The 21,683-nt window shown below is 42.4% G+C and overlaps 1 protein-coding gene across 1 annotated transcript; it reads right to left on the reverse strand.

Moving 5' to 3' along the window:
* Positions 1–771: 771 nt before the first annotated feature.
* LOC112244404 (protein lin-28 homolog A-like) lies at positions 772–12,021 on the reverse strand. The gene is made up of 4 exons (XM_042306618.1): positions 12,015–12,021; positions 7,851–8,035; positions 4,272–4,465; positions 772–1,537 (listed from the first exon to the last, which is right to left on the reverse strand). The coding sequence occupies exons 1-4, from the start codon at positions 12,019–12,021 to the stop codon at positions 1,096–1,098; spliced, it is 828 nt and encodes a 275-aa protein (XP_042162552.1). The 3' UTR covers positions 772–1,095.
* Between the last annotated feature and the right edge of the window lie 9,662 nt (positions 12,022–21,683).

The raw sequence follows: 21,683 nt of genomic DNA on the forward strand, positions 1-21,683 counted from the left end.
ATTGGTTTAGTTAGAAACTGTTTCCCAGGCACAGATCTAGTCTAGTCCTGGACTAAAAAGCACGTTCAATGACGATCAAGATTCTCCATTGAAAGGGCGTTTTAGTCTAAGACTAGGTTTAATCTTTGTTCGGCAAACCGGGCCGAAGACGTATGATTGGGTTTTGGTGTCTTTGACTACCGTCTGATGAAAAACGCACAGAGAAAACCAAGGCTTCGAACCGCCCTTCCGTAGTTCTCCAAAATAGAGAAAGAAAATCTAAGAAATACTTCCTGTTGGAACAGGTGAATGGTGAATCCAGGTGAATGGTGAATCCAGGTGAATGGTGAATCCAGGTGAATCCAGGTGAATGGGCAATACAGGTGAATGGTGAATCCAGGTGAATGGGCAATACAGGTGAATGGTGAATCCAGGTAAATGGTGAATCCAGGTGATGGGCAATACAGGTGAATGGTGAATCCAGGTGAATCCAGGTAAATGGTGAATCCAGGTGAATGCAGGTAAATGGTGAATCCAGGTGAATAGGGGTAAATGGTGAATCCAGGTGAATGGTGAATCCAGGTGAATGCAGGTAAATGGTGAATCCAGGTGAATAGGGGTAAATGGTGAATCCAGGTGAATCCAGGTGAATGGGCAATACAGGTGAATCCAGGTGAATGGTGAATCCAGGTGAATGGTGAATCCAGGTAAATGGTGAATCCAGGTAAATGGTGAATCCAGGTAAATGGTGAATTCAGGTAAATGGTGAATCCAGGTAAATGGTGAATCTATGTGGAGATGGATTGAATTGGCCCAGGTGGTGAACTAAGATTATAGGTCTATCTATGTGGAGATGGATTGAGTTGGTCCAGGAGGTAGCTAAGATGTACAGCGTTTGGTAGAGGGAGAGTCTGGGAGGGATTGTGGAAGTAAAATAGATACTTTACTGTCCATTTGGTTAGAAATGTGGATCTGCTTGAGGTTGCTCAGGAAGTTGCTCAGGAGGACGCTCAGGATGTGTCTGTGTGAGGAGCAGACTGATCAGACTGAAGGAAGGTGGTTTTATTGGACCAGAGGTAATACTAACAGGTGGCATCCGTCCATGGTGGATGTGGATCAGGATTGTTTCAACCTGTGGTGTCCTCCAGATCTCCTCTGGATCTGTGCCGGGTCTTCCGGAGAGCTGGAGGACTTGCTGGAGGACTTGCTGGAGGACTTGCTGGAGGACTTGCTGGAGGACTTGCTGGAGGACTTGCTGGAGGACTTGCTGGAGGACTTGCTGAGGGGGGAGGAACTGTCCTGAGAGGGCTGGGAGTGCCTGTTTCCCTGCCTGGGACTGGGGCTGTAGGAGGTGGTGGTGAAGGTAGAGGGGTACTGGTCCACAGTAGTGCGTCTTCCCTGAGTGGCTGTGGCAGGGCCGGGAGACAAGGGGCCGGGGGGCCGGTGAGGACAGTGGGCCACCATGTGCGTCGCGCTCTGGCAGTAGTGGCACTTCTTTGGCTGGGGCGGCAGGCCACACTCTTTGGCATGGTGGTCTAGTCCTCCACAGTTATAACATCTGAGACAGAGAGTGGAGATCCTTGTCACATTCCAATTCAAAAACAAGAAATTTCTTTCAACTTCAGGGCTTAAAGTGCATATTTATTCTGAATTTAAAGAATAAAACCTAGAACTTCTTATATGTGATATCATTACATTTTCTCTAGAAAATAATGCATTATGGTACAAATCCTATTATAACATGCTTACTAGATTGGTTTAATTATATTTACCCAAAATTTGTTGGTCCAAATGTATCCTTTAGATGGCAGCATTTCACAATACACCATAGAAAACGCCATAGAATACACCATAGAATACACTATAGAATACACCAATACTGAACCTAACAGAAAACAGTTAAAGCGACCAATGCAAATACAATACTTCTCATATGTGCTCTCATCAAGAGATGAAAAATAAAATAGATCATTATTTTCCCCGATAAAATGTGCATTAATAACAGTTGCCAACATGCTGATATGTATAGCTTACTGCCAAATGGATATAGAAATTAAGTATGTCTACAACAGGCCTAAGGCCTGCAATAAATAACCAAGACGCTGCTCACAGGCGGAAACAATGACAAGGTGATACATTGATGACAAGGCGAAACAAAGCAGGGTTCCACACAGGGAACTAAGGCGTGTCACTCCAGCCTGTCACATGGTCTGTTTTACTGAATCAAATAGGAAGCTATTCAATTAACAGGTTAATATAAGAGTAAATCATAAAAATTCATTTGCAATAGACGTGATCAGATCATAAACAGAAAGGCTCATTACGACATTATTAACTGGCCATTTCAGGCCGGTCACCCAGTCAGATGTTATACGGCTACATTTCAGGCCGGTCACCCAGTCAGATGTTATACGGCTATATTTCAGGCCGGTTACCCAGTCAGATGTTATATTTCAGGCCGGTTACCCAGTCAGATGTTATACGGCTATATTTCAGGCCGGTTATAGATGTTATACGGCTACATTTTATACAGGCCGGTCACCCAGTCAGATGTTATACGGCTATATTTCAGGCCGGTCACCCAGTCAGATGTTATACGGCTATATTTCAGGCCGGTCACCCAGTCAGATGTTATACGGCTATATTTCAGGCCGGTCACCCAGTCAGATGTTATACGGCTATATTTCAGGCCGGTCACCCAGTCAGATGTTATACGGCTACAGGCCGGTTTCAGGTTATACGGCTACATTTCAGGCCGGTCACCCAGTCAGATGTTATACGGCTATATTTCAGGCCGGTCACCCAGTCAGATGTTATACGGCTATATTTCAGGCCGGTTACCCAAAAAGTTACATATTGCAGCTTTAACTCTTTCAGATGGAAACAAAGAGTTTCGCATGACTGAGCTGGAGGCTTGCAGGGGGTCCCTCACGGTGGCATCTTCAATTAGAACATGCGAGGGGGGAGAGGGAAGGAGAGGAGAGGGGGAAGGGCATTGGAATTTAGGTTTCATCCAGGCTAGTTCGCCTGCTTGGGAGGTTACCTACCAATACCCCCTCCTCCACTCCCCAACCCCCACCACATAGACTCCTATTCTAGCTGGTAAGAGTGAATAACCAGTTTTCACAAGACAAGCTGCCATGCTGGTAGTAAAGGTTTCTCAATTGTCGCTGAATCTATGTTTTTGTAACATATCAATCACATAGACAGGCACTGTTTAGACACATGGTTACATAGTTCCCACAACGTTTAGGTTTGCATCATTTCTAATACTCGCACAGAACAGCAAATCAGCTGAGGTTTGACTTTGAAGTCAACCAATAACTCAAGTGAAGAGAAAGTTGTTGGCACAATTTCTTTGTAAATTCCAAAATGTTAAAATATTGTCAATGTTATAAAGATCGGGGAGCCAAGAGTTTAACAGTGTAACAGTGTAATACATCAATCCATGAAATAAAACATATAATAAACCAATATAAAGAAAATAAAAAAATAAATTCTGGTGGATGTACTAAAGGGAATGTAGTGTTTATAAAATGTTTTTATTCTGCCTATTTGGATCCAGCCAGAAGCTCTGTTACTGACCCAGAAAGGTCAGGGGTTAGAGGTCAACACACTGACCTCAACATATTTCTATTCCTTCTTTTGAAGAAAGATCCCTCTTACATTATAACAATGGGGACGGAAATTAGGATGAAATGTCTATACAAAAAATAAGTATACATTGTTAAATAAATGTGATAATTGATGTAGCATAGGCCTAACTCAGGTCATACAATTAGTATCCACCATAACGCAACATGATGCAATATAACATCACCTAACGATGAATAAAAGGGCAATCCTGTATAAAATAGAAAGCCTGTTTCTGAGAATTCCTCTTCAGTCTAAAGTGATATTTGCTCTACATTACAACATTGCATCTGGATGGGAAACAGCTGTTAAAACAGAACCTCTACAAATGTGAACGTTTGACATAAGGTAAATAATGCAGCAGGTATAGTCCACACAGAACCTCTGAATCATACACAGGTAAATACGAATATGCAGCTACTGCTAAATAGATTACATCAATGCACACAGGCACACGCACACGCATGTACGCACACACACCACTAATGATCACGGCAGTACTACTCTGTTCCTTCCAACATCATCTGTTCTGTTGCCAGTCTCAGTCTCAATTCCCTCCCTGCAGCAGCAGGTCTTACCCACTCTATATTCACCCATAACAGAACATTGACTTGAAAGGAAAGTCTGTGCTAGTAATTCTATTTCTATGGTTCACTCACCGGTCTCCCTTTGGCTTCCATCTCTGCGGTGGGGCCGGGGGTTTGGGTTTCTGTCTCCTCTCACTGCCCGAGCAGGGGCCTCCCCCGGGGCCTGTGACTTGTACAGACTCCAGGCCCCTGGGGGACCACTGGAAGGTAAACTCTAGTGGCTCTCCCTCCTGCAGTCTGCGAAAGCCCTCCATGTGTAGTTTGCTCTGGGATAGAAAGAGGAGGATAGGACAGGGGCAGGATAGGGAGAAGAAGACACAGATTACACAGGGATCTCATGGTCTACCCACACACAGTAAAACCAAATCAACCCACCTCTCCATCTAGGTATCAAGCTCATATTCATCCATCTACATCACATTTGATAACTTTCTACCATTTATCCAAATACGTGCTTGAGGATGACTTTTATGGCAAAGACAGACATAGCCGTCATAATGGCTGATCCCTACAGTCACTTGCTCCCTGCCCTTCCCTGGGTCTGTCGCTGTGGACGGAGCAGATTGGTTCACTTCCTATACCAGAGGATTCAGATGGACCTTAGCTCACTACAGCAGAACACTATACTTTCTTAATGCATTCATCTTAGCGTAGCTGGGCGAGACAACCACATCTCACAGTCGTAGTGTGTCAAATAATATTAATTGCTTGATTGAGGTTCATGAGTTAAAAAAAATACATTTCATCCATCAAAGAAAAACACAATTACCAAATAGAAAATACTATTTCACAGTTATTTTATTATAAACACTTAAATAGTAGGTATATATAGTATTTAAATGGTAATACTATTTATGTTTTATCAAATTAAACACAGATCATTTAGGTTTTGAATATATTCAAAATGTCCTAATAATCTCTCAATTAGAGCTTTATTCCTTTTCTTGAACAACTTTTCATAAAGAAGTTTTACTATTACCTTTTACATCTAATTACATTTTCATGGATCTTGTCCAAAATGAATGTTTACAAAATTAATTCATACATTTACAGCAACTGTTACCTCAACTACAGCCTTAATTAAGCCAATTTACCCCCAGTTCACAATACATAATAACTTTTTTCTAATACACAAAAGGAATAGTACTGATTAAAACAAATTATTTGACTTCTGTGAAAGTTGTTTACAGTAATGTAAATGATTGTATATCTGAACAACTTCAGTGACAAACCCCCCTCCCCTAAAAACAAATAACTCAATATAGCAACTAATAAAAAAAACAGAATAACTCATGAATCCTAATGAAACCACATGCAACGAAACTTAACCCTTTACAGAGGCCAACAACTAATCTAGCCCATATTTCTACGAGTCACTCGTAGTCACCGATTTGCGTTTTAACAGAAGTCAAAGCGTAGGTTCAGGATTCTCTGCTCCAGACACCTCGTCCTCCTCCTGACATATCTGCGCCATCAGCTCTCTGTTAGCCCAGGCCAGCTCTCTGTTAGCCCAGGCCAGCTCTCTGTTAGCCCAGGCCAGCTCTCTGTTAGCCCAGGCCAGCTCTCTGTTAGCCCAGGCCAGCTCTCTGTTAGCCCAGGCCAGCTCTCTGTTAGCCCTGCTGGAGCCACATAAACTCTGGGCTACCACAGACCAACCCAGCACAGCAGCCATTTTGCCTGTTTTCGGTTGGGGGAGGGTGTAAGTTTGCCTGCAGAATTTGGGAATGAAAACGGGCATAGAAGAGAAGGGAAAGAGAAAAAGAGAGCAAGGAGACAGAGCAAGGGTACAGGGTATATACAGTACTTTCATTTCATTTCTCCAGCACATGGTCTGTTTACTAGCTCTTCCAATAGTGGACAAAGCTTTTGCCACTGGACGGCTTGATTGAGAGAAACGTGATATGAATGAGAGGGTTGGAGAGGCCAGATATGATGAATAAATGACAAAACCCCAGAGTTCAGGCTGGGTTAGGCTTCAGCAAGTTTAACTCCTGAATATACCTCAGGCATTTGTTGAGCTTCAACTGTTTCATCGTCAACAGATCACAACAAATTCCCAGTTTAAAGAGAGAAATTCCCCCATTTGAAGCAGTTATTCAGGCCATTCTACAAAGCCATATGCGGTCTCTCCACAGTCCTCTCTACAGAAGCCTCCTGTTAGTCATTTGTTAGTCACATTTAAGCTATGCAAGGAAACCTACAGTATATCAATCCACGCAACTTTGTGAAACATTCCCAGAAATCAGTCTCAGATTCATGCACCAAATATTTCCCAGTTAAAATGAATCTGAATTGTAATTGAAGAGTGAGTAAATCATTCATTGTAGTGAGTGGTCTCAAAAGCCTGTGGAGACAGTGATTCAACATCAAACAAGCAGGGGTCAAAAGCACACAGACAGATAACATACTGCAACTGCATTGCTCCAACAGCGTTGGTTAGCAGTTAGATGCACTGCCGTCATATGCATTTCATCAGCTGGCCATAGAAATCAGTCTTCTCTACAATCAGTCACTCTATCAATAGATGACTCGCTGTAAGGAGGAAGTCACGTGAACACAAGTAGGCATCTTTTTTTTCCCCTTCTCCCCTTTCTGAGGGAACAAAACACCAGGAAGAAACAAAGACTGGTATTAGCCTAGCTCTGGAAAGAAGGAGGAGCCTGCCAAACAAAGTGAGATGAGATGGACTGATGGGCTTTCATAACCAAGGATCCACTCCAGCCAGTCTCCCATCACATCATACACTATGTCCCCCACCACACCACCACTCCCCAAGCCTATGCTGCCCAAGCAAATCCTACTACATTTACATCTGAGTCATTTAGCAGACGCTCTTGTCCTGAGCAACTTACAGTAGCAGTGAGTGCAATATGTTTTCGCACTGGTCCCCTGTGGGAATCTAACCCACAACCCTGGCCTTGCAAGCGCCATTCTCTACCAATTGAGCCACACAGATTTGGGACTAGGCAAGCTAATTCAAGCACACCTAAAATGTAGCAATATTTGGGTGGATTTGGTGGAATTCGGGCTCTAATTAGGCTGTAAAGTGTCAATGGAATCTTGCAACATGGCATGGGATGGTGAAGGAAAGCAGTGCTATTACATACACAGCCCAAAGCCCACACGAGTGAAATAATGTCCAAAATCTAAACCTGGTTGTGAGGTTGGCCTATAAGCACACGGTTAACCTGACAACCACCATGCATGCACCACCTATCTTTTCTTTGGCTTAAAAAAACCCTCCTATAGAGAGGCCCTTCCCCCGTCTTCTGGGTCTATAAAACATGACGAGTAACATCTATCAATCACCCATTTTTACAATGCAAAATGATTTTACTATAACAATAATTTCCCAAATGTTAATGATTTCCTGTAGTCCTACAGACATCCCAAATAACAGCTCATTCACGAGGACTCAGAATCTATGATTCTCCTGATGCTACATAGGTATATGTAGCATCAAGTGTTACAATGTTACAACTGCCCCTCAACAATGTCTAGTTGATATAAAAACTATCCAATAGCCTGCACTGTGTGGTCACCTCGTATAGGAGTGGGACAATGTGTATCCAACTCCTGTAGACATGAGGGTTCAACTTGACTATCTATCAGCTGATTATTTGTATCCATAGATGGTTCAACTTAACTTACTTGGTGAACAAATACATCCATAGGAGGATCTACGGGAGTTCCCCCACGGCTAGTCATGGATATAAACCCGAAGCCCATCCGCACATTGAACCACTTGCAGTGGCCTGCGCCGTGCATGGACTGTTGCTGCCCACCCTGCAAGGATCCTGGCTCCTCTCCTCCATCGCGACCTTTGCCCACCCCTCCTGAAAGCAAGTCGAGAATACAATGTTAAAACATCAATGAAATCACTTCCCATTCGTTTCAGTAAAACTTATTTATGCAAATCATTCCGCTTCTGAAATGTATTCTGTCCTGTACACAATTCATATGCAAAGTATTTATTTTCCAGAGCGGGTAACCAATTCATAAAGAACATATACAAAAACGTTATTTACATGATTTGCCAGCAGATGGAATTTGCTTGCAGTTGCTTTGCTTTGATGGCTATCTGATAAATAGCCATCATAGGCTACTTCAACATGGATATTGAAGTGTTTATATATCAGCTATGAACTTCCATCTGCACGTGCGTCACTTTTAATTGTCTAACAACAAAGGTGAAATAACTTTGTATTTGACGCAAAGGACAGGTGTCCATTGTCACCCATAAAGCTCTGCAAAAAGCGCACAAAAAAACTCGAAGTATATAGCAAACGCCGTGGGCGGTAGGCTACATAACACAACATCTTGTAAATAGATACCCAACAACATCTCCGAGGCAAGTCAGTCCCCTCTCCTTTCCCAGGAAAGAGGGACGCCAGAGAGATCTAAGCAGAGCTACATAGAATATAGAATAACCTTCGTCCATGTTTCCCTGCCAAGTTTCCGCTCCAAACTTCGTTGATATAAACTCTGCTGGTCTTGATATTGTTTATTCTTCTGCGTCAGTCGAATATTCTGATTCGAGAGACCATACTTTAGGGTGCATGATCCAACGTGCGTTCCCCCATAGAGTTTCAGCATATTCTTCTATGGATTTCTCTTTCTCTGTTCACGTGACTCTGTCAATTTACATGCTTTCTGGCTACTATTTTGTTTGGTCCGTGCAAACCGGGATCTTTAGCACGTCCCTAACCAATTGAAGTTTACATGTAAAATGGTTAAGGTAATGGTTAAGGATAGGGGTTACTGAGGGTTATGGTTAGGGTTAAAGTAAAGGTAGGGGTTAAGATTAGGGTAGGGTTTAGGGTATGGACGTCCCAAGGATACCGGATAGCACTGCCATTTTTTTCTCCTCGAATCCAGGCAAAATAGTTCATTCTGAGCACAGAGATAACCAATCGTCGTTCCACAAACCGAACATCAACATATTTGTGTAGGACCTATGCCACGTTAATTTATTAATTAGACGTTTCAAAACATAAGTAATTGATACGCAAATGCTTGAGCTGTCATTTCATGCCAATAATAACCTGAATGAGTAGCCTAATTTATGTATGGAATATGTTAAATATATAGGCATATCCTTAAACCATGATATTTACAGTACCAGTCAAAAGTTTGGACACACCTACTCATTCAAGGGTTTTTCTTTATTTTTTGTGCTATTTTCTACATTGTAGAATAACATTGAAGACATCAAAACTATGAAGTAACACACATGGAATCATGTAGTAACCCCAAAAAAGTGTTAAACATATCAAAATATATTTGATATTTGATATTTGATCAAGGAGGGTAATGCATCAGATGACCTGGCCTCCACAATTACCTGACCTCAACCCATTTGAGATGGTTTGGGATGAGTTGGGCCGCAGAGTGAACGATAAGTAGCCAACAAGTGCTCATCATATGTGGGAACTCCTTCAAGACTGTTGGAAAAGCATTCCAGGTGAAGCTGGTTGAGAGAATGCCCAGAGTTTGCAAAGCTGTCAACTATGGCATAAATAACGACAGAGGGTTCAAATCACAAGAGATTGACCAGGGCAAAGGTTAGGGGAATTCTTTATGAAGGGGATTGGGGGAGAAATACTCCCAATACCACCTAAACACGCCCACACTCCCGCATGAATTCTCTGATGGACCCCACCTCACACTTCAATCCGCCTTCAAATTGTTTGTGAAGATGCAGAATACGAGAGGAATTGGAGCTCAGCACAAACGCAGCATGGGACATTGGGCCAGAATGACCAGGCAGCAGCCGTATCAGATGTTACCGAAGCAGTTATTTTCTCAGGTATCATAAAGGAGGGGAGAAATGCGTCAAACTGAATCAGCGCCTATTGGGAAGATTGAGGAGGATTTGGAAACAGAAAACTCAGGGTATAGCCTTATGTGTTGTGTGTATGATATAAAAGGTGAGGACAGAGGGTAAAACATAATCAGACCATATATAGTCACAGTTATGAGGTGAAAGTATCCATGCATAATTGGTCATGTGATTGGTATCAGTTCTTAACTATTTTTTTTCAACCAGAAATGCCGAGGCCACCAGAGAGCCTCCCTCTCTCTCATTTTATCGAGTTCATTAGATTTCATTCCATGTTCTACCATTGAACACTTTTTTGCAGTCTAGCTTTTGAGTGTCACCAAGGTTCATTTTGTTTAAAAAAATCATTAGGCTGCTACTAATATTAACAACTCTAAGAAATGTAGAAAACTACAATTTAACTGTTTAAACTACAATGTAAAGTGTAAATATATCAGAATCAGTTTGTACACATTATATTTAGTTCGAATGTCTCTTTTTTAACAGCTTTGTGAAAAAAACATGCATAAAATGGGCTCTACATCCATATAGTCTTTGCGCAAATGTCGATTGTATTGCCTAATCTTGTATCACTTTCCGAGAATCTGAGATGATTTCGGAGTGACATTGGGGTACTTATGATGGATGTGTGGTGATAATCAGGATTTTTCCCCCCCCATGCAAACTGAGTGGCTGGGAAGTGCCCGGGCATTGATGGAATGCATGTGTAAACTATTGTTCGTTCTCTGAGGCTATCGCTTTGCTAAACTGTTGAGCTCAACGAGGTTATATTTTAGGCTTTAAAATCTTTAGTCCATCAAATTTTGAAGTACACAATTGTGCCCGATATCAGATTATGGAATTAAAAATGTTATGTTGAAACACATTAAAGGGAAATTAAATATTGGATAATGAATCTAGTTAAACCATATGGTAGAATAACTAAGTCTCAAACATACTGAACAAAAATATAAACTCAACATGTGAAGTGTTGGTCCCATGTTTCATGATCTAAAATAAAAGATCCCAGAAATGTTCCATAGGAACAAAAAACGTAGCTACATTTCTTGGCACAATTTTTTTACAGCCCTTTTAGTGAGCATTTCTCTTTTGCCAAGATAATTCATCCACCTGACAGGTGTGGCATATTAAACAGCATGATCATTACACAGGTGCACCTTGTACTGAGGCCAATAAAAGGCCACTCTAAAATTAGAAGTTTTGTCACACAACACAATGCCTCTGATATCTCAAGTTTTGAGGGAGCGAGCAGTTGGAATGCCACCAGAGCTGTTTCCAGAGAATTTAATGTCGTTTTAGAGAACTTGGCAGTACGTCCAACTGGCTTCACAACCGCAGACCACGTCTAACCACGCCAGCCCAGGACCTCAACATCCAGCTTCTTCACCAGCAGGATAGTATGAGACCAGCCACCTTGACAGCTGATGGAACTGTGGGTTTCTGCACAAACTGTCAGAAAAAAAAGAATTTCTGCACAAACTGTCAGAAACCTCAGGGATCTCATCTGACTGCTCGTCATCCTCACCAGGGTCTTGACCTGTCTGCAGTTCGGGATCGTAACCAACTTCAGTGGGCAAATGCTCACCTTCGATGGCTACTGGCACACTGGAGATGTGTGTTCTTCACAGATGAATCCCGGTTTCAAATGTACCAGGCAGATGGCAGTGTATGGCGTTGTGTGGGCGAGCGGTTTGCTGATGTCAACGTTGTGAACAGAGTTCCCCATGGTGGCGATGGGGTTATGGTGTGGGCAAGCATAAGCTGCGGACAACTAACACAAATGCATTTTATCGATGGCAATTTGAATGCACAGAGATACCGTGACGAGATCCTGAGGCCCGTTGCCGTGCCATTAATCCGCCGCCATCATCTCATGTTTCAGTATGATAATGCACGGCCCCATGTCGCAAGGATCTGTACACAATTCCTGGAAGCTGAAAATCTCCCAGTTCTTCCAATGCCTGCATACTCACCAGACATGTCACCCATTGAGCATGTTTGGGATGCTCTTGTTCGACATGTACGGCAGCGTGTTCCAGTTCCCACTAATATCCAGCAACTTCGCAGAGTCATTGAAGAGGAGTGGGACAACATTCAACAGGTCACAATCAACAGTCTGATCAACTCTACGAAGGAGATGTGTCTCACACACACACACACACACACACACACACACACACACACACACTCAAAATAGTATTTAGCTTACATTTCTCACATTTTAGGCATCCAGCTGAGGCCTTGGATGGATCATGTTACACTGAGATGGCACAGGGGTATATGTTGTAGTGGAAATTCTGTATTTACCAAATCATGAGAACAAACCACCACACAAGTCAGAGTTATCATAAAGTCCATCTTTAATTATTATGAGCTCCATCACAACCCTGTGACTCTCAGATCAATTCAGTGTCTATAAATGCATTCTCTGAGAGTCCTTACACATTGCAACTGAGATCCTTTATAGCAAAGACACACATAGCCAGACAGCATTGGCTATAAATTATCGTTCAGCTTTGTCTCCTAAACTATGTTCTTATCTCGCTCTCGGTACCACTCAGGACCAGCACCATTACCTCACCCAGTAGCATATATCAAATACACCCCCTCCTGGACAAGATCACAGAGAGACAGTGACTGGCACACAGACATTGTGGAGCCAAGAGATAATTGGTTCCCCCTCAATCATCCCTTCACATGGATTAAAAGATATGTTTACATATGAAGACAAGCTTGACCTCTCCCCTTTCTGTGGCCCAAGTAACTGAACCCTGACAGAGAACAGATAACTGCAAACGGCCAACAGTCTTCCGGCGCCGACAGAGATGGCCGCCTCGCTTCGCGTTCCTAGGAAACTATGCAGTTTTTTGTTTTTTTTACGTGTTATTTCTTACACTAGTACCCCAGGTCATCTTAGGTTTCATTACATACAGCCGAGAAGAACTACTGAATATAAGATCAGCGTCAACTCACCATCAGTACGACCAAGAATATGTTTTTCGCGATGCGGATCCTGTGTTCTGCCTTACAACCAGTGTAACGGAGTGGATTACATGCAGCGACCCAAAAAACGACTCAGAAAAAGAGGGAAACGAAGCGGTCTTCTGGTCAGACTCCGGAGACGGGCACATCGTGCACCACTCCCTAGCATTCTTCTCGCCAATGTCCAGTCTCTTGACAACAAGGTTGATGAAATCCGAGCAAGGGTAGCATTCCAGAGGGACATCAGAGACTGCAACGTTCTCTGCTTCACGGAAACATGGCTAACCGGAGAGACGCTATGCGAAGCGGTGCAGCCAGCGGGTTTCTCCACGCATCGCGCGGACAGAAACAAACATCTTTCTGGTAAGAAGAGGGGCGGGGGCGTATGCCTTATGACTAACGTGACATGGTGTGATGACAGAAACATACAGGAACTCAAATCCTTCTGTTCACCTGATTTAGAATTCCTCACAATCAAATGTAGACCGCATTATCTACCAAGAGAATTCTCTTCGATTATAATCACAGCCGTATATATCCCCCCCCAAGCAGACACATCGATGGCTCTGAACGAACTTTATTTAACTCTCTGCAAACTGGAAACGATTTATCCGGAGGCTGCATTCATTGTAGCTGGGGATTTTAACAAGGCTAATCTGAAAACAAGACTCCCTAAATTTTATCAGCATATCGATTGCGCAACCAGGGGTGGAAAGACCCTGGATCATTGTTACTCTAACTTCCGCGACGCATATAAGGCCCTGCCCCGCCCCCCTTTCGGAAAAGCTGACCACGACTCCATTTTGTTGATCCCTGCCTACAGACAGAAACTAAAACAAGAAGCTCCCACGCTGAGGTCTGTCCAACTCTGGTCCGACCAAGCTGACTCCACACTCCAAGACTGCTTCCATCACGTGGACTGGGAGATGTTTCGTATTGCGTCAGACAACAACATTGACGAATACGCTGATTCGGTGTGCGAGTTCATTAGAACGTGCGTTGAAGATGTCGTTCCCATAGCAACGATTAAAACATTCCCTAACCAGAAACCTTGGATTGATGGCAGCATTCGTGTGAAACTGAAGGCACGAACCACTGCTTTTAATCAGGGCAAGGTGTCTGGTAACATGACTGAATACAAACAGTGCAGCTATTCCCTCCGCAAGGCTATCAAACAAGCTAAGCGCCAGTACAGAGACAAAGTAGAATCTCAATTCAACGGCTCAGACACAAGAGGCATGTGGCAGGGTCTACAGTCAATCACGGACTATAGGAAGAAACCCAGCCCAGTCACGGACCAGGATGTCTTGCTCCCAGGCAGACTAAATAACTTTTTGCCCGCTTTGAGGACAATACAGTGCCACTGACACGGCCTGCAACGAAAACATGCGGCCTCTCCTTCACTGCAGCCGAAGTGAGTAAGACATTTAAACGTGTTAACCCTCGCAAGGCTGCAGGCCCAGACGGCATCCCCAGCCGCGCCCTCAGAGCATGCGCAGACCAGCTGGCCGGTGTGTTTACGGACATATTCAATCAATCCCTATACCAGTCTGCTGTTCCCACATGCTTCAAGAGGGCCACCATTGTTCCTGTTCCCAAGAAAGCTAAGGTAACTGAGCTAAACGACTACCGCCCGTAGCACTCACATCCGTCATCATGAAGTGCTTTGAGAGACTAGTCAAGGACCATATCACCTCCACCCTACCTGACACCCTTGACCCACTCCAATTTGCTTACCGCCCAAATAGGTCCACAGACGATGCAATCTCAACCACACTGCACACTGCCCTAACCCATCTGGACAAGAGGAATACCTATGTGAGAATGCTGTTCATCGACTACAGCTCAGCATTTAACACCATAGTGCCCTCCAAGCTCGCCATCAAGCTTGAGACCCTGGGTCTCGACCCCGCCCTGTGCAACTGGGTTCTGGACTTCCTGACGGGCCGCCCCCAGGTGGTGAGGGTAGGCAACAACATCTCCTCCCCGCTGATCCTCAACACTGGGGCCCCACAAGGGTGCGTTCTGAGCCCTCTCCTGTACTCCCTGTTCACCCACGACTGCGTGGCCATGCACGCCTCCAACTCAATCATCAAGTTTGCGGACGACACAACAGTGGTAGGCTTGATTACCAACAACGACGAGACGGCCTACAGGGAGGAGGTGAGGGCCCTCGGAGTGTGGTGTCAGGAAAATAACCTCACACTCAACGTCAACAAAACTAAGGAGATGATTGTGGACTTCAGGAAACAGCAGAGGGAACACCCCCCATCCACATCGATGGAACAGTAGTGGAGAGGGTAGCAAGTTTTAAGTTCCTCGGCATACACATCACAGACAAACTGAATTGGTCCACTCACACAGACAGCATCGTGAGGAAGGCGCAGCAGCGCCTCTTCAACCTCAGGAGGCTGAAGAAATTCGGCTTGTCACCAAAAGCACTCACAAACTTCTACAGATGCACAATCGAGAGCATCCTGGCGGGCTGTATCACCGCCTGGTATGGCAACTGCACCGCCCTCAACCGTAAGGCTCTCCAGAGGGTAGTGAGGTCTGCACAACGCATCACCGGGGGCAAACTACCTGCCCTCCAGGACACCTACACCACCCGATGCTACAGGAAGGCCATAAAGATCATCAAGGACATCAACCACCCGAGCCACTGCCTGTTCACCCCGCTGTCATCCAGAAGGCGAGGTCAGTACAGGTGCATCAAAGCTGGGACCGAGAGACTGAAAAACAGCTTCTATCTCAAGGCCATCAGACTGTTAAACAGCCACCACTAACATTGAGTGGCTACTGCCAACACACTGTCAATGACACTGACTCTACTCCAGCCACTTTAATAATGGGAATTGATGGGAAATGATGTAAATATATCACTAGCCACTTTAAACAATGCTACCTTATATAATGTTACTTACCCTACATTATTCATCTCATATGCATACGTAGATACTGTACTCTATATCATCGACTGCATCCTTATGTAATACATGTATCACTAGCCACTTTAACTATGCCACTTGGTTTACATACTCATCTCATATGTATATACTGTACTCGATATCATCTACTGTATCTTGCCTATGCTGCTCTGTACCATCACTCATTCATATATCCTTATGTACATATTCTTTATCCCCTTACACTGTGTATAAGACAGTAGTTTTTTTTGGAATTGTTAGTTAGATTACTTGTTCTTTATTACTGCATTGTCGGAACTAGAAGCACAAGCATTTCGCTACACTCGCATTAACATCTGCTAACCATGTGTATGTGACAAATAAAATTGGATTTGATTTGATTTGTCTTATCCAAAAGAAGACATTCTAATGACAAATATTTCACATAAGCATGCAATAAAACATTTTAGTTATAAATGTTACCTAAAGAATTCTGATTCTGCTACGACAATGTAAAGTCATTTTTAGTGTGGTGGCAAAGTAGAAGAGGATGTGGTTACTTGTGGAGGGAGAACAATGAGGGGGTGGGTTGAGCACCTACAGAGAAGCTGAGGGGTTGCTCTGGCTCATAACATCTTGAATAAAAGAAAGAGATTTAGAAATGAGTTCCACATTGCCATAGTTCAGCAGCTGAAAAGCCATAATTAACATACTCCCAGAGATAATAATGTATTCACTGAATGAAGTAGCCTACCATCCCCATTTACAATTGTATTCATCAATGTAATACATGATACTATAGCACATTCAATTACATTATTATTGTAGACTATAGACTACTCCTGTATCTACCTTGTACAATAACTTAATCATTGAATGAAATAGCGTACCCATCCACATTTACAATTTAATTGATCAATTCGATAAATAATGCTAGCAAGCACATACAGTTACATTGTGGTAGAATAGGCTACTACTGTATCCACACTATATTAGGATACCGTTGTGATATTGTCAGGCCTGATTTTAGGTCTTCCATCGAAGTTGCATATTGTACCTAGTTTCCCTTCAGTGAAAATGATTTATTTAATTTACAATTGAATTAATCCATTAAATAAATAATACTAGCACATCAAATTACATTATTGTACCCTAGTCTACCCCGCTATTGACACAGTAAATTATATTGCCTACGTGCTTTCGACAATACGTTAACAACAAAAAAGTATTCTTTTCAAATAAACCAAATTTGCCTTAGTTTCCTAACTTAAATATAGCCTACTTACTCCTCAATTGGATCAAGGACATCTTGGTAATTATTTTCATCATCTCGAATAAGGAAACTATCTTGGGCAGGCACTTGTAAAAGTGTCACTTGTAAAAAACGAATGAATGTCGTGTTGCCGCCGAGCTCTCAAATACCGTGCCAGTCTCTCACTCTATGAACGGTCACTGCAATCTGGATTCCTTGGGGCATCCTTACCCTAAACTACCACTAAATTTAACCAATTTACATTTATACTTGATAGAGGTGTGGACATCCTAAAGATCCCGTATAGCACGGACCCCCTGGGAAAGTCTATGAACTGTTCTATTCGACTGAAGGGACATCCCAAGGAGCCTAAAAATAGCAACTATTAACTCCTCTGAAAGCCATGGACACAACTCTTATTGGTTGTCTGATGTGGAACTGGTAATAATACAGTCTGTGATTGGCTAACAACATTTAGATCTGTATACAGCGAGATAAGATAACATGCCATGAGGTGTTGAGGCAAACACAGATTATCTATAGATTGGGCATAATCTTTTCTCTGCCATTAGCGATAACAGTAAATACACAAACTGTAGGCTACACTATAGTTCAAGGTGGCTTTGTACTGGAACAATTGTACGTTTCTAACATTTATGGTTGAGATTTTATTAATATAAATATAAACCACGCACATTATGACTTTCATTAACACGCGATGCAGGCATCACGCAGATGTTAGTAGGGCATTGGTATCATGTCATGTCAGGTGGTACGGTTGCCTAGGCTTATATATGTCCCTTATCACCCCCCATACAGCTGCGCTGTCCAGCCATAGTGCCTCTGTGCAGCCTCACCTTTTGCTACTCTCATAACTGATTGGATGCCTGTACAAATAGCGCCAAATTGGAACAGTGAGTGTTGCCCCTAGGAACTCAGTGCAATCATGTTGATATAGGTAACAGCGTAGCACCATCTAGTGTTTATTTCATTACATTGAAAGAAAGCCTAGTACAGTAATGTGTAGTGTGTAGCCTATTGGAAATGGGCAGCAATATATTTTATATTACGTTTCTCCCCCCAAAAAGCCTTTTTTCATAATTAGAAACTTCAATTATGTTGTTCAGTTGTGTGTTGACTGTGTTTGTTACTTTCGATGTGTAGTTTCTATTTTAGACCTTCACAGCAATAGGTGGGCCTGGGTATCTATTTAATATCCAAATGTGGAATTGACATGAAAGGTTTTGCTCTCTTGTGTCATCTGGTGGTTTCTGGGGATTGGCTCTCTAGGATGCAGCCCTAATACATGTAGTGAAATATATAATGTGAATCATAAACCATACAATAACTACAATACAATTCACAATCGAACAGTCTACATTGTTTTCAAATAGCTAGTCTTGTGGTAGAAGAGATTCGAATTAAGATTAAAGTTGTTTGATTATACTACAGTGTTTGGGTAGCTATCAAGCAACATGCATCGATGAAGAAGAATCTAAAAGTAGATTTTAAAAACAAATTGAATGCGGATGTTATTTTTAGGAAACTTAAATTCCCAATATGGGATAGCCTACAAGACTAAGAGTTTTAGGACAAAGTCTAAGTATTTCGATTGGAACGGACCTTTTTGATCCTCCTCACAGATATATTGTTCATACAGAACATTTACATCTCAAGTTAAACCAGACAAAACTTCATTTCATTCATCTGAATCACAGAATTGGACAATAAAAACAACAACAACAACAATGTATTCAAATGTTTGCTCAAAATGATGGGTAACATCTAAGAATGTTACAAGTTTGAACAGCAATTTCTCTTAAACATATTTAAAAAGTTAATGCACAAATGAACTGCAAATATTTCTGTAAGACTAAATTCATGAAATTCTGCATGAAAAAAAGGTACATTTCCATGTGAAGATGTAAGTGCCAAAGGTGTAAAAGAGAGAAAGAACAAGAACAAGTTCTGGTGCCGTTTTGGTTGTCAACAATTATATGAACAAAATATTATTATTTCAGAGTTTCTAGAAGGAATTTAATTCAACTCCTGGACATAAAATGGAAATGTAGGCATTTCTAAATACAACATATTTTCTCTCTTTCAGATACAGGGCTCATTTTGATAAACCTGAAATAAATATACACTTTCCAAACTTTCCTGTATTAATTCATTACTTAATTGTTTACTTGGTCCTGTTAGTTTTTCTGATTTTGTTATTATTTAATTTTCTAATAAAATATTTCCAGTGATGGGAATTGAACAACAGGTTGTTATCATTACACAAATGAATTCAGGGCTGATTATTACTAATTGATAATATCTGACATTTTTAGCTCAAAAGGTATTACTCTAATTAAAATAAATAGTGAGAGTGAATTTAATGTTGTAATCCAAATGTTGATTTTCATAATTTATTGTAATTTTTTTGTATAATTTACCTGGTTAATCTTTGGATTTATTACACTACTCATAATGCCTTTCTCTTGGTGCATTTGTTTTGTTATCACAAAGGTAAATGTCAAATGTAATGATGATGAATAAATCTTTCAATTAGTCAATGTTTTTTTCTCCTGTTTACCACACTTTACTTGTCATATCATTTACATAGAGACATTTTTGGTCTCAGTCCTTATGCTTACACTTTGAAAAAGCATGCAAATCAGAATTTTCAATGCAAACAAAGTGTGACGGTATGAGATGCATGACATTGTTCGATGTTTTCGCTGATGAGGTGGTTGGGCTACACATGACTGGCACCATAGCTTGGAAGCCCTTTATTGAGAGTCACTGGAGGGTGAAGCATGGTCGCCATTTTGTTCAAGCATGCCTCAACTTTAGGTTGTGGTTCTAGCTACCCACACAGTGGAGGCTGCTGAGGGGAGGACGGCTCATAATACTGTCTGGAACAGAGCTATTGGAATTGGCATCAAACACATGGAAACGATGTGTTTAACGTATTTGATTCCATTCCACTCGATCCGCTCCAGCCATTACCACGAGTCTGTCCTCCCCAATTAAGGTGCCACCAACCTCCTGTGACACACACATTATTCATGTCTTGAAATACAACTCCAAGTTTTCGATTCTAGTCTCACAATCTTTTTTTACTGCAAAAAGCCATATTAAACAAGTCACCAGAATCATATGGGGCAGAAAGGTATGGAGGCTAGAGAGGTTTACTACATGTTGGAAGTTTGAAACGGATGTTTTTTTCTGAAGACATATCAAACCTGAAAGTTTTATTCAAGTCAAATCGATTTTAAGAGAACATGACCATAAAGCAGTGTGAAGCAGGGGTGTCTGTCATTGCATTAATTCAATACAAAGAAGTTGTCAGACAGTCTACACAGATGGCACCAATTAATTAAATGAAAAAATGAACAATTAAATACATTACAAGAATAATATCTTATACACATTTAATTATTTGCCTTTTTTGTATAATGGATTTTTTTACACATTTGTCAGATCTCTATGGTTGAAACAACACACATTCTGACAAGAAACATATATTATCAGCATAATTCACTAAACAATATAGAGATATACACAGACCCACTTCAGTTTGCATACCGCCCCAACAGGTCCACAGATGACGCAAATGCCTGCACACTGCCCTTTCCCATCTGGACAAAAAGAATACGTGTGTAAGAATGTTGTTCATTGACTACAGCTCAACATTCAACACCATAGTACCCTCCAAGCTCATCATCAAGCTGGATGCCCTGGGTCTCAACTCCTCCCTGTGCAACTGGGTCCTGTACTTTCTGACGGGCCGCCCCCCAGGTGGTGATGGTAGGAAACAACATCTCCACTTCACTGACCCTCAACACTGAGGCCCCACAAGGGTGTGTGCACAGCCCTCTCCTGTACTCCCTGTTCACCCACGACTAAGTGGCCACGCACGCCTTCAACTCAATCATCAAGTTTACAGACGACAAAAAGGTAACGGGCTTGATAACCAACAACGACGAGACGACCTACAGGGAGGAGGTGAGGGCACCGGAGTGTGGTGTCAGGAAAACAACCTCTCACTCAACGTCAACAAAACAAAGGAGATGATTTTGGACTTCAGGAAACAACAGAGGGAGCACCCCCCCCATCCACATCGAAGGGACACCAGTGGAGAAGGTGGAACGTTTTAAGTTCCTGAGCGTACACATCACAGACAAACTGAAATGGTCCACCCACACAGACAGTGTGGTGAAGAAGGCACAACAGCTCCTCTTCAATCTCAGGAGGCTGAAGAAATTTGGCCTGTCAACCAAAACCCTGACTAACTTTTACAGATGCACAATCGAGAGCATCCTGTTGGGCTGTATCACAGCCTGGTACGGCGACTGCACCGCCCTCAACCAAAAGGCTCTCCAGAGGGTGGTGCGGTCTGCACAACACATCACCGTGGGCAAACTACCTGCCCTCCATGACACCTACAACACCCGTTGTCACAGGAAGGCCAAAAAGATCATGAAGTACAACAACCACCCGAGCCACTGCCT

Source organism: Oncorhynchus tshawytscha, linkage group LG03 (genome assembly GCF_018296145.1).
Source record: "Oncorhynchus tshawytscha isolate Ot180627B linkage group LG03, Otsh_v2.0, whole genome shotgun sequence".
NCBI lineage: Eukaryota > Metazoa > Chordata > Actinopteri > Salmoniformes > Salmonidae > Oncorhynchus > Oncorhynchus tshawytscha.

Excerpts from the sequence above, each read along its gene's own strand:
- LOC112244404 (XM_042306618.1), bottom strand. Across the intron at positions 4,466-7,850 it reads TGGATGTATTTGTTCACCAA|AGCAAACTACACATGGAGGG; the intron begins GTAAGTTAAGTT and ends TTTCTATCCCAG. Across the intron at positions 1,538-4,271 it reads TGGAAGCCAAAGGGAGACCG|ATGTTATAACTGTGGAGGAC; the intron begins GTGAGTGAACCA and ends TCTCTGTCTCAG.